Source organism: Nerophis ophidion, linkage group LG17 (genome assembly GCF_033978795.1).
Source record: "Nerophis ophidion isolate RoL-2023_Sa linkage group LG17, RoL_Noph_v1.0, whole genome shotgun sequence".
Lineage (NCBI taxonomy): Eukaryota > Metazoa > Chordata > Actinopteri > Syngnathiformes > Syngnathidae > Nerophis > Nerophis ophidion.
This window is the reverse complement of record NC_084627.1, coordinates 1,244,067-1,261,321: the sequence shown is the minus strand read 5'-3', so window position 1 is coordinate 1,261,321 and position 17,255 is coordinate 1,244,067. Positions and strand designations below refer to the sequence as shown.

Genomic DNA, 17,255 nt, shown 5'->3' with positions numbered 1-17,255 from the left:
AGGGAGGAGATGAACGCGAGGAGAGAACGCCTACCTTACTCGCGCCTTTGAACTCCTCTTGGTCGAAGTCAAAGTGTCGACACAAAGCTCCTACGGTAAATAGAGAGCGCAGCAGCGTGGGTTTGTTGGTGATTAGGGTGGAGCTGTTGGGGTCTTCCTGATGCTGCGTCTTGAGTTTAGCCAGAGCATCTGCACATTGAGGCAAACAGAACAACAGAAATAAACAGGAACCCGTTCCTCGCATGTTGTTCTGCAAATGATGTTAGGTCTATGTCGTCTTACTATAGAAGCGATTGAAACAAGCCCAAACAAACTTGTAGTTGTGCGTCACTTTGTTCACAACAGCACCAAGACAGCTTACACAGTGTTGTACGACCTAAAAGGCAAACAAAACCAATTATATGACATGCATAAGCAATGTTATAAGAATGTGGTGAATAGGGATGGGTAACGAAACGCGGTTCTATGACGTCACAGGTGCCTGTGTGAGTGGTGGTAACCTCATCAAAATTTTTTTTTGCTATTGGTGCCTCATTTCGGTGCTAAATTAACGCAGACTTAGCCACCTGCCACAAAAGCTTGTAGGTGATTTTGTGCAAGTAACGACTAAAGCATGTCACTGTTCTGCATATTGTCTGTGTTCTGTACTGTTGCAATCATTTTAACAATTTGTTGCGTATTTTATTCCATATTGTTGTATTTATCACTTAGTTATCTCTTTATTTATATTATTGATGTATTTTAATTCCAATTCTGTTCAGCTAACATGTCACACATTTCCAAAAAATGCATTGTTTATAAACGTACAAATACTACAGTAGTATTGGCCAAACTAATTAGAGCGCACTGTTCAGTATTGTGGCCACTGATTGGCTCAGCCTCAGACTGCATTACAGTTTTGGATCAAAAGAGTGCAGGTGACCGGCTGATCATGTCCATATGTTCTATAAACTATGTTCCTGTTGGGAGGACATTTTTGACACAATCGGAAAGGCATACGGTCAAAACTTTCCCTCCAACCCATTATCAGCCATTTTCGGCACATGCCCTGATTACATGTGCCCGGTACCACTAAAACGCGCTGTGGCTTTTAAGACCTTACTGGCCAGGCGATTGATCTTGCTTAATTGGAAACTGGCTCACCCACCATCACACGGCTGTTAGATTAGAGAGGTTCTCTACAATTTAAAACTGGAAAAACTTAGGTTAGCGCTAAAAGGCTCTGCTCAAGCGCTTGAAAGCTCATGGAATCCCTTTTTGCTGTATGTCAACTCTCTTGACTTATGCCCAGATGCAGATGAGGAATAATCTCCCTTTTATTTATTATTATTAATTTTTTTATTGTTATCATTATTTTTTTTCCCTCCCTTTCTCTCTCCTTTCAGCTTCTGTCTGTCTCTCAATGAATCAATCAATCAATGTTTATTTATATAGCCCTAAATCAAAAGTGTCTCAAAGGGCTGCATAAACCACTCTGGCCTCGTATAGGTGTATTTGTGAATGTGTCTTTTTTTGTTGTCTAACTTGTATGTTTGTGCCATATGTCTCTGGTTGGTTTGACCGGAGCGTTGGGTGGTTGGTTTGGGTTTTAAGGGAAAGGGTGTGAAGAATTTACTGACTTTAAAATTGTACTGTTTTGACTTGCACTTTTTTCTGTCTATTTGAAAAAGTCAATAAAAAGAGTTGAATTAAAAGAGTGCAGGTGACTAATTGGTCTTTTCTAATGTCGAGAGGGCTCTCATAATTTTGAAAAGCACATTTAGAAGGTCGTAATCTGATTTTATGCTGTAGGAAAGAAAATATTTAATTAATAACATATGATTCCTACTTCATGGAAATTCATTTACTGTTGTCATGTCTGGTCCAATTAGCAGCGATAAACAAGGGAAGACTGTAACTTTGGTTTTATAGTGGAAATTATACCAGTCTTTGGTGATAAATTACACTGACCATCATGCCGTGTTTGACGATGAGCTTCATGAGGTCATCTTCTATGGTTGTGAGAAAATTCTCACTAGGATTGTCCATCAGAGGCACGACCAACTCCAGGATCTTGGCGACGTTGCAAATCACCATGACGTCATTTGGAGTCTAAAATGACAGAAAAAAGGAGAATATTTAGATTTAGATTTGCCTGCCGCTAGATGCAGCTATTGCACAATAAACAATGCTTACGTTGCTCTTGATGGTCAAGTGAGGTTGCATGGTCATGGCATGTTTGACCATCAGCTGTGGTCTGATCTTGCTGAACAGGTAGAGGGTGGTGATGCATGCTACCAGGTGATTGGAGTCCACCCCTTTGTCCTCACAGTCTGCAGCACAAAAATAGAAAATCACTGTTATAAAACCTTTATTAACAGTTTTAACTGACATACAAGTGAAAAAAAAAGTTATTATAAATTATTCATTTACGGCACTATTCAAATAAATGCTGAGTCTTTTTTAGTCGGCGTGTGTGTTGGCTACAAAATCAAACAACCTTTGGGGTCTCTAATTAGCAAAAACATTGGTGACAACCTCCTGATGTTTTCTGTATGAACACCACAAGATGGTAGTAGCTGCATTTGGACTAGAGCTGGGCGATATGGACTTTTATTAATAGCTCGATAATTTTGGGCCATGTCACGAAAAAACACGATATATATATCTCGATATTTTGCCTTAGCCTTGAATGAACACTTGATGCATATAATCACAGCAGTATGATGATTGTATGTGTCTACATTAAAATATTCTTGTTCATACTGCATTAATATATGCTCATTTTAAACTTTTATGCAGAGAGGGATATCACAACTAAGTCAATTGAACAAAATTGTATTTATTAAACAGTTATTAAGCAGTGGCACAAACATTCATGTAATTTCAAAACAGAAAGTGCAAGATTGTCAGAGACATTTTAAAAATAGCTATGAGTGCACTTTTGTGCATGATGTCACTAAGATTACAGATCAAAACAACACTAAATTAAAGTGCACTTTTTGTACAGAACGCCACTACAATAGTTTGAAACAAATAAAGTGCACTTTTCTGCATGATGTCACACAAGATATTTCAATAAGTGTCAAAAAAAAAAGAGCTGAATAATAGGAAATCCAATAGCAGTAATACTACTTTTTGTAGCAACGCTTTTGCGTCATACTTGTTCAACATATTCCCGCTTGACGCCAAACCACCGCCAGACGATGCAACCCGTGCTGTTTTTCTTGGGAATCAATTTTTTCCTTCATTTATTACCAGATTCGTACCTTCTCTCTCTCATATTACCACTCGCAACGCACCGTTAGCATCACAGCTAATGCTACTCATGTAACTACCTCTCTGCACGGGCGCATGACGTTGCATGCGCGACACTATGTGACGTATGTAAGAAGGTGCGCTTGTTTACGTCTCTGTGCAAAGGAGAGAAAAGAAAGAGTGGGAAACAAATGCAGTGTAATGCCCACAGCTAAAAGCAACTGTGTGATAACATATAGTTGAATATCACGATATAGTCATTTTCTATATCGCACAGAGACAAACCCGCGATATATCGATACATCACCCCACCCCTAATTTGGAGTATACCAAGTCATCCGCATCCAGCCACTGTATCTACCCTCTGGATGTGCTTTAAATCATTGGTTGTGCCTACTCGGCTGTAGGTGTGAAACCCATGCGTAGTACACCTGCCGTACTGTTTTTTACAATCAACTCACTTTTTCTGCTCACTTAAGAGATGCAATCGTCTTTCCACGTGTTGAATCGATCAGCTTTGCGTGTGTTATCAGGTTTGCACACGATTTATTACACGCAATATCGGGCTCTTTGTGCGGCGCAGCCTCACCTGGACTCAACCTCCAGCGGCCCCCACTTAAATTGTGTATTGGTAGTAACTGCATTTGGTGTATCATGAGTGGTTTGCATCCATCAGCTTCATCTACCCTCTACTTGTGCTTTAAAATGTTGCTTGTGCCTTCTCAGCTGCTGGTGTGACACCCTGCTGTAATGTTGTTTACAATCAACTCATCCAAGGTATTAACGCTGACTGAGAAGTTTGTTCCTTCACCGCTATCATAACATTGGTTCTATTGCTTCTTTGTGTATAATCTCACTATTTTACAATACCGCCATTTTTCCCAAAAAGTGTAACTGATGAAAGAAACATACCAAAAACAAACATCCACTGCAGAAGATACTGGCTCTACGGAAGATATTCAACAAGCTGCGTTTTTCTAGGTAATCTAGGTCAATAAACATCCCGGCCCTAGCTAGAGCATTTTACAGCAGGAGTGTCAAACTTGTAGCCCGCAGAACCATATTTTTTGTCCCGCAACTTAACTTCATACTTTAGTGTAATTGCGGCCCATGCAACCTGGGCGGCTAATATTCAAACATATTATGGCAATCTTAAATCCAACTAGAAAAAAACATCAACTACAATAACGGTGCAGACACAACAAAAACAAAAAGAGCAACCTTCTGTAAGCAAGCAAAATTCTCTCTGTTGATTTCCTGGGGAATAATAATAATAATAATAATAATAATAATATATTTTATATGTAAAAAAACACTTTATATTGAGCAAACAACCCCAAAGTGCTACAGTGTATTAAAAAAATAATTAAAAATAATAAAAAAAGTTTAATAAAAAATAAATAAAAATAAAGATAATAAAAATAAAAAAAAATAAAAAATAGAACAGCCTAATAGCTAGAACTAGGCACTAGGGAACTCAACTGTATTAACAATATACAATTTCTACATTAAATTTTCCATGTATACTGAGTTAAGGACTACCATGGCTAAGAGTCAATATAGATAATGGTAGAAGTAGTTAAAATATTTAGTTATGTGGTCAAAACGTGATTCTGAAGGTAATTCTTTGTGCGGCACAGCCTCAACGGAATACTACCTGCAGCGGCCCCCATTAAATTACGTTAAAGACCCCCTGATTTACAGTAATTGCTGAAAATGTCAATATAATATAAAAAAAAACATCCCCTAGCAATGACTTTGAAATAAATGCATCTACCTGCAATAGGCTCCTCATTATTGGGTATGTGCTCCACCAGATTGTCCACCAGCTGACTGCAGGCCTTCTTAGCAGGTTTGTATGAAGCTGCTTCTTCTGATTTGAGCAGCTAAAACGATTCAGGAGTCAAAAGCATTGATCATAAAAAGCAATCATAAAGTCACAAGATATCCTTCGAAAGTCTTACATTTTGGAGGAGCTGCTCAAACCAGTCATAGCCGGAATCTTTACATGCAAGGACCTAGGGTGGAATGGAAGCAAGGGTAAACATCTTGTTTGCACAGCAGTGTGTTAAAGCATTCAAACAGCAACACACCACATCTGTGATGTTGAGGATTTTTCTGGTCATGGCGTCTGTGTCGTGACTGGGGGTGGGCGTGAACCAGATTTTCTGGAAGGTCTCATTCACCAGTTTCTGCAAGAGGAAATATGTTGAAGTAGATAAAAGAGAATAGGAAAACAAATGAGGAGAAGAATTGGAAAGCCAAACAAACCTTAATCCCTTCCTCATCGTTGACTCTTCGGATCATCTTGACGCACATCTCTGTGATCTTGTGGAAGTCGGGTAGCTCCAAGCAAATGTCCCTCAGGATCTTAATGACTCTCTTCCTCACGCTGATACCTGTGTCCTATTGATAGATGAACCATGTCCCAGTTATGCTCTTTGTCCATTTTTAAAGTTTATTCATTAAAAACAGCATGCATTAATAAACAATTCTGTAAAAGTGCCACTGTTAGCTATAGACAAGTTCATTTTGAACTGTGGGCAAGGGAGGAAATGCCAGCAATTAATAGCAATAAATAAAACACGACAAAATGTATTCATGTGGTCAAACAAATTGCAAACAGCTAAAATTATGTACAAAGCAAACTATAACCTGCTACCAAAGAATGTACAACAATGTTCGCAATTTAAGAGGAGAAATATGACCTTCGAGGAAAATGTATTTTAAAACATTTGTGTGCACGTACAACACTTAGAACCTTTAGCATATCAATATGTGGAATTAAATTATGGAATGGATTAAGTAATGAAGTTAAACATTGTACTGATATGATCCAGTTTAAGAGGTTGGTCAAATTAATAGTGCTTACAAAGTACAAAGAAGAAGAATTATGAGAATTACTTTCAACCTTATTGAAAATAAGATATTCTTCATCTCAGTATGTTAATAATGACTGAATTAATTACTTACATATTACAGAACTGTTGTATATACTAATTTACAGATGTCATTCTCTTATAAAAAAAGGTCAGTAAATGATGTATATATTTGTAAATGCTCTGCAGTGGGAAAGGGGTGGGATTAAATAGGCTTTGCTTCTTCCCACTCCTTTTTGGACACGATGTAAAGTGAATGATATGAAATTGTGTGATGTATTAAGCTGTAAGTGTGTTCATGTTCAAAATAAACTAAAGAAAGAAAGAAAAAGAAAATTATACCTTTAAAGCTAGTACAAAAATACAGTTTGTTAGTAAAGTGACTATATAAAGTGATGCCTACAAAAAACAAATGCGTCAAGTTAAAATGTTTGCTGCTTGGGCAGTCGTGGGTCACGCAACATGAATCCAATTAATTTTTTGCAAGCATACATATATCCTCATATGTCAATTAGGGGTGAACATATTACCAATATCCTCTCGATGAGCATGTCGTAGTACTGCTCGATGAGCTCGGGTCGACTGAGCACAAAGCGACCGACGAGCTCTACGGCAGCCTCTCGCACGCTAGTGGAGTTGTCCATGAGGCGACCATGAACCCCGCGTTGCATGTCAGACTGAAAAGCATAGAAGGAAAATAAGTCAGACCAGGGTAATAAGCCAATGAATGGATAACGACGATAGCTAATAGCTGAACACATGCTCGAAGCAGTGAGTCTCCTATTATACAAAATAGGCTTTTTAAAACAGTATGTGTCCCTCAAGCTTGTTTGCTTCAGGTAAAAAGACACAAGCTTCTGAACACATCTTTGGGGAAATCTTGAGGCTCTTCCATTTATCTATCTAACAGTCAACTACAAACATGAGAGCTGTAAGTATGATCATTTTGTAAATAGGATGTTGCTGTGAAAACTTGAGTGTAATGTTAGCACTCACTTAGCTACGCTATTGTTGCTAACAGAACATTACGTAGGTATGTTATTGTATGTGTTATAGGACATCTATTACGTTGGAGAAAGGGCAAAATAACGCTTCTTGGAACACACTAGTTGACAAACACAGCTCATTAGCATTGAAGCTACAGAAACACAAAAGTGCATGTACCCAGTAGCGCTTACTAAAAGCAACTTTAAAGTGTTTAATTCAAGCATCAGGGCTACATTTTGGACAATATACTTCAACACACTAATGTGAGACTGCTGACACTTATTTAAATTTGTTGACAAAAGCATTAGATGGGCCCAGTGAAGAGCAGATGGGTATCTGAGTGCCTCACCCTTGCGAGAATACTTGGATCCACAGCCACAACCTCAGACAAGCACTTCATGGCTTTAGTTCTGACTGCAATGGCGCTCTCGCCGAGAACTCTCAGAATCTATGCAGGACAGCATGCGTTAGCCGTAAGCAACACGATGCCTGTTACGTGTCAAAATCCTTTCTTTTACCTGTGATAGATAAATGTCAAAGCTCTGTGCCAATGGCCTCATGGAGGCTAAATATCGGACAATGAGACATGACTCCTTGTAGTCCATCGTCTCAGAGAGGACCCTGCAATAATGATGAGCGTTTATTACAGAAAGAACTGCCAAGTTCGACTGCAAACCTGTAGCGTTGCTTACCCAGTATGTGAGTTTCTGATGACCTTGCGCAGAAACTTTTTCCGCAATTCAGCCCTCTGCATTATGTCCTCAGTGGTGTCGGCATCGTTGGCACAACCTTTAGGGTCCTCGTCGTCGTCGTTATGAGACTTCATGGCCTTGTCTGCCTCACTTGTGATGTCCCTGTACCACTGGGCAATGTAGAAACTCCTGGCAAACTGCGCAAAACAAAACCAAAAAAGAGAGTTTCCAGTTTTACTCAAATACTGTAATGATTAAAGTAATGACATGCTCTTACCACTAGAGAGGGATCTATTTCACTCTTCTCTTCTATGTAGCAGAGCAAGGCCCTCTGGAGTTGCTGCGTCTCATCATTGCCAGGTGACTGCAAGGACATGATCTTAAAAACAGAGATCTGGAGTTTTTGCCTCCTAGCGGTTAACAATACCTCCTTGAGTATCCGGTCGATAGCTTTCTGGTCCATCTTGCTATTCACCGCATCTTTGCGCAGGCGAGACGCCACAGTGCCCAAATAGTCCAGCGACGCTACCCTCAGCGCCATTTCCGTCTGCTTGTTACTGAACTGGTGCACCTGGAGAAGGAAGGGGAATGCAAACTTAAGCCCAAACTTTTTCCACTAAGGGCCACAGACTGACAAATCAAATGATGCGGGGTCTATTTTGGTAGTTTTCACCTTCAAACCGGTACAATTTATAGATTTTGTCAAGGAGCTAGGAAAACGTAATTTCGGCAGTGAATGGTGACGAGACAAAGCCGAACTGAAATGCAAACAGTTAGCACACTGGCCAGATAGCAACAAGTAACAAATAATATGAGCGAAATGAGGTAAAAAAGCGAGCATGCTAACAGTACTAAGCTAAAATTCCAACAATAGCATGCTTAGTTAACATTAGTGAAATATCAAATTATATATGACACTATACCTGCTAAAATAGCATAAAAAAAGCGAGTATGCTAATTTTACCAGGCTAAAATGCTATCTGTAACATGTGTCACATACCAAAATATGACAGTTGTATACCTACAAAATAAACTATAAAAACTAGCATTCTAGCGTTAGCATGCAAACAGATATTATTTGGCAACTAACAAAATATTTGATTCTGAGGTATATACCTGAATAAGTAACATGCTAACGACTGTGTCGCGGGCCGTTAAAAATTAGCTACAAAAATAGCTCCCGGGCCGCTCTTTCATCACCCCTGTTTTGTTGGATGATGACTGATTCTGGAATGATTTTGCTCACCAAGAGGCGACCAAGTAAGCTCAGCAGCAGTTCAGCAGCAGGCCACTCGGGTTTGTTGACAGTGGACAGAAGATCATGGACAAAGTTGTCAAACAGAGGCCGATAGTCATCCTCTCCTTGCTTACTGCCACACCTGACACACACGCACACACACAGTGGTCACGACAGTCTTACTGGGATAATCCACATTGCAAAAGAGTTACAATACTAAAAACCAACAAAGAAGCTGCACATCGAAAAGCTGAATATTAATGTAATATATATGACAAACTGAGTGAGCGAGTCGCCACTCGAAAATCCCCAACTTTAAACATTATAGGCCTGGTCTACTAAAGGTTTATGAGCATTAAAACATGCGCAAATTTGATAGGGCACGCAAAGCTGATCTACTAAGCTCGTGCGCAGAGGATTCCGTCTCGTAAATGAGCAAAATAGAGAGTGCAAACTATTCAGTGTGTCTGTCTTCATATATATGCAGAATAAAGGCTTATTTTCAGAATGCCCTCAATTGTAGAGATGCAAATATAATAACTTAGCAAGGGCAATGGGATTTATCAAGAGTAAAACTGTTTTGTGACCACTGTTTAGCGTATTTATTTTAGCACGTCTGGAATAGTCGTGCAAACTGGCACACAAATGGATTCGCTGCAGTCAGAAGGAGGCGACCAATGCTATGTTTTAAATATATATGATATCATATAATAGTATTAGACATATCTGTCCAGCAATTCCATCTTTGAGTTTATGATTGATGTAAGGGCTTAGTTGAAAACAGCAGAAACTGTGTCTAAGGGCGATGGTTTATTTTTTCATACAGGAGATATATTCTTAACATAACATAACGCTGGCAAGACTATGTCTCCCAGCTCGCCTGGGAACACTTCAGGAACGAAGTAGCTAGTAGGCTGATGCCCCTGCTTAGGCTGCTGCCCCCGCGACCCGACTTTGGATAAGCGGAAGAAGATGGATGGATTATTAACATACCTCCTATATGAAAAACAACTTTGCTACAATATGCATTTTCTTGCATCTGAAACATTGGACCACACAATAGCAGTTATGTGCCAGCATCTCGCAGAGCGCATCTTTGGCATGCTAAAAAGTGGATTGCATTGCAAATCTACTTCTAAAATGCCCATAAAAATGGTACTTATTAGATATCTGATGCATGTTTGAAAATATCAAACGTCTCAGGTAGGAGCATAAAAACACAAATGTAGTGTGACATGGTAACAATCCCGGAGTAAACGCAAAATCCTCATTCAAATAAGGCGGTCTGCACTCTGCACCACTTTTTGCACTTGTTATCAATTGTGCACGCAGTCTTAGTAGATCACCTGCAACACACCCACTAGTTTCTTGATGTTGTTTAGCGCATGTTATTTGGATCTCAGTAGATCAGGGCCAAACTGTGCTGTTAATATAGGGTCTACAAGACAGTAACAGTTTCACCTTGGAACAGATTCATTATATTATCATTACAGTATTTTTCGGACTATAAGTCACAGTTTTTTTCATAGTTTGGCCGGGGGTGCGACTTATACTCAGGAGCGACTTATGTGTGATATTATTTACACATTACCGTAAAATATCAAGTAATATTATTTAGCTCATTCACGTAAGGGACTAGACCTATAAAATTTCATCGGATTTAGCAAATTGTTTGGTAAACATATAGCATGTTCTATATGTTATAGTTATTTGAATGACTCTTACCATAATATGTTATGTTAACATACCAGGGACCTTCTCAGTTGGTTATTTATGCCTCATATAACGTACACTTATTCAGCCTGTTGTTCACTATTCTTTATTTATTTTAAATTGCCTTTCAAATGTCTATTCTTGGTGTTGGATTTTAACAAATAAATTTCCCCCAAAAATCTGACTTATATGTTTTTTTTCCTTCTTTATGATGCATTTTCGACAGGTGCGACTTATACTCCGGAGCGACTTATACTCCGGAAAATACGGTATATCCAACGGGGATAAAAACATGACTGTGCATGTGGTTTTGTGCACAAAATTGACTTACTTTTTGAGAAACACAGACAGGAAGTTCTGAGCCGTTCTCATTGCCGTCTCATAGGAATTTGTGATGAGTGCCTCTTTGTCCACCTGTTAAGAGGATATTTTTTAAAGATTTAGGATGTTGTCAACATAACAATGCCACAAGTTAAAGTAATTCCCTTGCTGCTCACTTTCTTATTATGTTCATCTTCTGCATCCCTTGAGGGCAGCTGCACCACACACTGGATGAGCTGAAGAACCAAAGCGGTGACCATTTGGATATACTTGCTGCTCCCGTCTAAATCGCTGGTGTTTAATCTTAAATAGACGTTTAACGAACATTAGTTAATGTCATTTTAGTTTGAGTTAAGTCATCCTCATGCAGTTGTTTACCTGAAGTTCCTAAGGTTGCGTTTACTTGAGGGCAGCCTGGCCATGGAGCTGAAGATCTCTTCCAGAATGAGCTGCCTGTGCTTCCTGTAGCGGGAGAACACCTATGGAGGAGAAGAATGTATAGGTCTATGAATGGTCTCATTCATCCAGGTCACTGTAATCTCAGGGCATTCAATCGATTGCAATTGGACTGTTTGGCTTCTCTTAGAAGACGTTTCGCCTCTCATCTGAGTAGGCTTCATCAGTTCATGCCCATAGACTTAGATAAGTCAGATCTAGTCTTAGACTTAGTTTGGTCATATCTAGTCTTAGACTTAGTTTGGTCAGATCTAGTCTTAGACTGGTCAGATCTACTCTTGCAGCTGGCACCAATACCTCAATAGGCTTCATTAGTTCATGCTCGTTGACTTAGATTAGTGAGAAAAACAGCTGTTTTGATTCAAACAAGCAATCCTACTGTCAAAGCTAACGACAGTAATTGAAGTGAAATTTCCCCTCGTTAGCATTGAGGTATTGTGTGACAGAACAATTACTGTAGATCGACTACTACCTTCTGTGACAGGAATGTTTCAAGCTCCTATTTGTTGGAGGATATATTTCAGAGTTCAAGAAATAACAAGAACAGAATGGATGAGGAGGAAAAAGGTGTCATTCCATATGTATCAGGTCTATCTGAGAAACTGGTGTACGCTATTCAGTGTAATGATGAATGCACTGATTCATATATTGGGGAAACAAAACAACTACTAAGCCAACGCATGGCACAGCATAGACTCTTCAGACCAAGACTCAGCTGTCTACCTGCACCTCAGGGAGAAACAGCACTCCTTAGAGAACAAAAATGTACAGATTCTGGACAGGGAGGACGGATGGTTGGAAAGAAAAGTGAGGCAAGCCATCCATGTCAAGGTTGAAAAACCATCTCTGACCAGAGGAGGTGGTCTGCGACACCATCTATTTCCCACATTCAACACTGTCCTTTCAACCATTATTAAAATACTTTGCAATTTAGCCTCCAACAAATAACAGGAGTTAGAAAAATTTTGGTCACAGAAGGTAGCCAGAATGCCATTTGTGTCATTTGCTTACAACTGAATGTCATGCCAACGAGGGTGATTCCACTGCCACATAATACCTCAATGCTAACGAGGGGTAATTACACTTCAACGACTGCTGTTGGGATGAGAATCAGCACCTCCAATTTCGAGTTCATGGTTCTCGCCCGGGAAAGGGTGGATTGCCATCTCCAGGTTGGGAATATCTTGCCTCAAGTGGAGGAATTCAAGTACCTCTGAGTCTTGTTCACGAGCGAGGGAAGAGTGGATCGTGAGATCAACAGGCGGATCGGTGAGGCGTCTTCAGTAATGTGGACGCTGTATCGATCCATTGAGGTGAAGGAGCTGAGCCGGAAGGCAAAGCTCTCAATTTACCGATCGAGCTACGTTCCCATCCTCACCTATGGTCATGAGCTTTGGGTTATGACCGAAAGGACAAGATCACAGATACAGGCGGCCGAAATGAGTTTCCTTCGTCGGTTGGCGGGTCTCTACCTTAGAGATAGGGTGAGAAGCTCTTTCATCCGGGAGGAACTCAAAGTAAAGCCGCTGATCCTCCACATTGAGAGGAGCCAGATGAGGTGGTTCGGGTATCTAGCCAGGATGCCACCTGAACGCCTCTCTAGGGAGGTGTTTAGGGCATGTCCGACCGGCAGGAGGCCACGGGGAAGACCCAGGACACGTTGGGAAGACCATGTCTCGCGGCTGGCCTGGGAACGCGTTGGGATCCCCCGGGAGGAGTTGGACGAATTTCTGGGCTTCTCCGCTTAGGCTGCTGCCCCTTCGGATAAGCGGAAGAAAATTGGATGGATGGATGGACTGCTGTTGGCTTGACAGTAGGATTGCTCGTTTGTATCAAAACAGTTGTTTTTCTCACTGCAATAGGGCGAAACCATCCTTGCCAAGGCACACCCTCCTGGTTTTGGAGTATAAATATTTGGAGTTTTGGCACCAGTTGCCTGACTAAATCTGACCAATTTAAGTCTATGAGCATGAACCGATGAAGCCTATTTGGGTGAGAGGCGAAACGTCTTCTAAGACAAACCAAACATTCAGTTTCGATCAACTGAATTCCTTGAGAGAAGAATGTATAGTATTTATTATCACATTAATGAGAAAAACGCACAAAACCATAAAGCAGCGTCACACTTACTGCGGTCACCAATCCAATAGCGCTCAACTGCAGCTCACTGACGTTCTCCACAAAAAAGGGCGTGATACCCAATGCGGACACCTAAATGGTAGACATAACGTGCAGGAAAATCAGACAATGACTCTCATTTTGAGCCCTAAATGAGAGTCTCACCTGGAGGATAGTGGTGTCCGTGAGCAGCTGGACCTCAACCAGCTCTGAAATGCTGCTGACAATGTCGCACACTTTGTTGTAAAGCTGGATCACCGTCTTCTGCTTGTGGGAGGAACACTTTGCTTTCTTGCCCTTTGAATTATGCGAGCCACCTTGGAGACCAAGAGAATCATTTGAATTCCTTTAAATATTGATGAAGTGAAATGTGAAGATTGTAGTATTGACCTCCGTGGGAATCCATTCTGTAAGTGGGGTCAAACTGAGGATACAACGAATTCTGCATGTGGAACTTGGTGTACTGCAACACCCTCTCGATGACGTCTTCAATGAAAACAACCTTGGGCATGCGTGGGGACGTCATGATGTTCAGCGCGGTCAGACAAGCATCAGCTGACTTTGTCACACGCTCCAAGATGAGGTCGCGCCATAATCGCTCCTCATCCATGGAGTCGTTGCCCTACAAAAAATGTAAAACATATGAGCTGGGTTATTTAAAAATAAATAGTAAAATGCCTATATTAAAAAAAAAAAAATTGGGGGGAAACAAAAAAAAAAATCCAAATTCGACCAAAATAAATGTTTAATATTACTAGAAAAATGTTTTAATATTAATTTTATTAAAATAGTAAAAAACAAAAAAAAACAAAGAATAAAATCTCAATATTATATGAAAAACACTCTACTATTTTATAAGAATCTTTTTGGACTCTTATGAGAAAATAACCTTATTAATTAAAAATAAAGGTATAGATAATCCAACTTAATAATAATAATAATTTATTTATATCATAATCATATTAAGAAAACTAAATCGTCATAGTTTGACCAAAAATTAAGAGAATACTTCAGAGTTTAGAGGGGGAAACATATAATTTTGGAGGTAATATTATAAATAATTAAAACAATGATTTTATAATGCTATTTTACAAGAATATAGTAAAAATATTAGGGGAAAACATTTTGAATAATTGTTTAATTAAATAAATTCTAAACTTTCAATAAAATAGTCTTAATAATTCAATAATAAACTTAGAATGAAGAAGAAAAAAAACCTATATTTTACAAGGATAAAGGCCCCTGAATGAAACAGAAAAAAATAGTGAAGAATGGCATGATAATAAAAGCAGCTTGACGACTTACTTGGTTCATTAATGTTGAAAGTTTAACACTATCCTGAATGTTCTTCTCCAAGATATTCATAAATTTCATTATTTTTTCTGATGGAAACTGTGGAAAAGACGCACATTTAAACTCATGATCATTTCCGTACATCACTATGACACAAACAGTCTCTTCCTACCTTGTTAAAGATGCCCATATCTTTAATCTTAGACGAATCGCTACTCAACTCGCCCAGCTGGTGCTTTCCCAGCAGCATTTCTTGGGGTATTTCATCATCACCGTCTTCATCATCGCCTGAGTGAGGGCACACAAAATGTTGGAATGCTGATCATTTTTACCGAAACGGACGAAATAGGCAGCCATTTTTACCTGCAGCAGTGAAGTCCACATCCTCTAGGTTCTCCAGAATGTTGTCCACGGCGGCTGTGAATCTCTTAAATGTGGAAGAGTCCATCAAATCTGCAGCGTGAATTAAAACAAATGTTAAAATAATGCCTTAATAGGATTTAATTTGCAAAAAGCAATTTAAAAAAAAAAACACAATACCCTCAGGTCGCATCTTCTCGTACGACTTTCTCTCTTTATGTTTTTTCTTTAGTTTTCTGGACACTGAGCGACAGAATTACAAAGAAAGGAAGACATTTGCAACATGAATTGGAAAACGTTTACTTTACAAATACGTTTTGTCAAACTGACTCACAGTCACTTAGATTCGGAGGTGGACCCCGGTCGCCCTCATCCGAGCTCCAATCTTGCTGGCGGTGACGACCTTTTTTGGCCTCATGCTTCCATGTTTTGTCGTGACCTTTCTTCTGCCTTTTCCTTGCCACTGAAACCACAACAAGAGACAAGTAAGACCCTCGCCAATTATTGCCACTTTTGGAGTAATATCCCAGAGGTACCAGTTGGGTGTGTGGTCTACAAAGGCAAATTACTATTAGATGAACAGCTGTGGCTGTGGGCAACCTCCTGATGTAGTTTTGAACTCCATAAGGAAGCAGTAGTACCCTATTTTTCAGACTATAAGTCACAGTTTTTTTTTTCATAGTTTGGCCAGGGGTGCAACTTATACTCAGGAGCGACTTATGTGTGAAATTATTAACACATTACCGTAAAATATAAAACAATATTATTTAGCTCATTCGCGTAAGAGACTAGACGTGTAAGATTTCATGGGATTTATCGATTAGGAGTGATAGATTGTTTGGTAAACGTATAGCATGTTCTAAATGTTATAGGTATTTGAATGACTCTTACCATAATATGTTAGGTTAACATACCAGGCACCTTCTCAGTGGGTTATTTATGCGTCATATAACGTACACTTATTCAGCTTATTGTTCACTATTCTTTATTTATTTTAAATCGCCTTTCAAATATCTATTCTTGGTGTTGGGTTTTATCAAATAAATTTCCCCCAAAAATGCGACTTATATATATTTTTTTCCTTCTTTATTATGCATTTTCGGCAGGTGCGACTTATACTCCAGAGCGACTTATACTCCGAAAATTGAGGAAGTAGATTTTAGATATCAGGAGTGGTAAAAACAAGGGATATCAAATGTCATCCCAAATTGCCTGGATTTGTAACCACGTCCTGTCTATCACAAGAGCACGTCATTAAGCACTACGCTATCCACTCTAACACACCCATGGCAGTTTGTGGATTTAATAGAGTATAAGCTTTCCTACAGTCCTCCTTTGTACATTGCTATTAATTGGTTCACGACATGGCAATAATTTCTGCAAAGTAGGAGTCATTCATTCTTATGAGTCAAACATTTTTACATGGAGAGCATTAAAATCTGTTGACTACCTTCCAAATACATTTTTCAACATAATAAGAGGCGTCTTGACATGAAATAACACCCTATAGTCACCTTTAAACTCTTTTAATCCAAAATAGTAAGGCGGCACACTAATAGCGTGTACCATTAGTGGGCATGTGCCAAGCGATTTAAAAAGAATGCGTGGGCAACTAAAATGTATTTAAATGAGGATTTTGCATGTGCATACTATAAGGAGCAATACCACAGAGGCACACTCAATGCCTGCACATTCATGTTATCTTGCTCCTATCCGTGGCTTTTGCTATGTTTTCAAACAAGCAGGAGACATGTACCACTTTATATGGGTATTTTAGAAGCAATTGTGCAGTGCATCTACATTGACATATTTTTTTTTCTGCTAAAGGTGTGTGGTAGTCCTCCAAAATCGGTGATAAATGTTGATAAATAACATTGCATGCGCTGTAAAATATATATGCATTCACTCCAGCATTGTGGGCATTTTATCGATCAGCATATCCATCCATCCATCCATTTTCTA

At 39.4% G+C, this 17,255-nt stretch overlaps 1 protein-coding gene across 6 annotated transcripts in view; it reads right to left on the bottom strand.

The window, feature by feature from the left end:
• The window catches only part of LOC133535769 (nipped-B-like protein B), a 58,605-nt gene that overhangs the window by 11,674 nt on the left and 29,676 nt on the right, over positions 1 to 17,255 (bottom strand). For 5 of the 6 annotated variants that reach the window (XM_061875684.1, XM_061875689.1, XM_061875685.1 and 2 more), the window contains 25 exons: positions 15,628 to 15,756; positions 15,474 to 15,536; positions 15,297 to 15,386; positions 15,106 to 15,221; positions 14,946 to 15,032; positions 14,031 to 14,262; positions 13,806 to 13,957; positions 13,653 to 13,733; positions 11,445 to 11,545; positions 11,243 to 11,369; positions 11,077 to 11,159; positions 9,042 to 9,174; positions 8,073 to 8,366; positions 7,796 to 7,992; positions 7,622 to 7,724; positions 7,453 to 7,551; positions 6,647 to 6,793; positions 5,509 to 5,643; positions 5,331 to 5,429; positions 5,202 to 5,255; positions 5,015 to 5,123; positions 2,176 to 2,312; positions 1,951 to 2,091; positions 283 to 376; positions 35 to 189 (listed from right to left, as the gene is read on the bottom strand). In XM_061875684.1, the coding sequence (XP_061731668.1) occupies positions 35 to 189; positions 283 to 376; positions 1,951 to 2,091; positions 2,176 to 2,312; positions 5,015 to 5,123; positions 5,202 to 5,255; positions 5,331 to 5,429; positions 5,509 to 5,643; positions 6,647 to 6,793; positions 7,453 to 7,551; positions 7,622 to 7,724; positions 7,796 to 7,992; positions 8,073 to 8,366; positions 9,042 to 9,174; positions 11,077 to 11,159; positions 11,243 to 11,369; positions 11,445 to 11,545; positions 13,653 to 13,733; positions 13,806 to 13,957; positions 14,031 to 14,262; positions 14,946 to 15,032; positions 15,106 to 15,221; positions 15,297 to 15,386; positions 15,474 to 15,536; positions 15,628 to 15,756 (3,158 nt within the window). The remainder of the gene's footprint in view (positions 1 to 34; positions 190 to 282; positions 377 to 1,950; positions 2,092 to 2,175; positions 2,313 to 5,014; positions 5,124 to 5,201; positions 5,256 to 5,330; positions 5,430 to 5,508; positions 5,644 to 6,646; positions 6,794 to 7,452; positions 7,552 to 7,621; positions 7,725 to 7,795; positions 7,993 to 8,072; positions 8,367 to 9,041; positions 9,175 to 11,076; positions 11,160 to 11,242; positions 11,370 to 11,444; positions 11,546 to 13,652; positions 13,734 to 13,805; positions 13,958 to 14,030; positions 14,263 to 14,945; positions 15,033 to 15,105; positions 15,222 to 15,296; positions 15,387 to 15,473; positions 15,537 to 15,627; positions 15,757 to 17,255) is intronic. The other variant, XM_061875690.1, reaches the window with a different exon arrangement.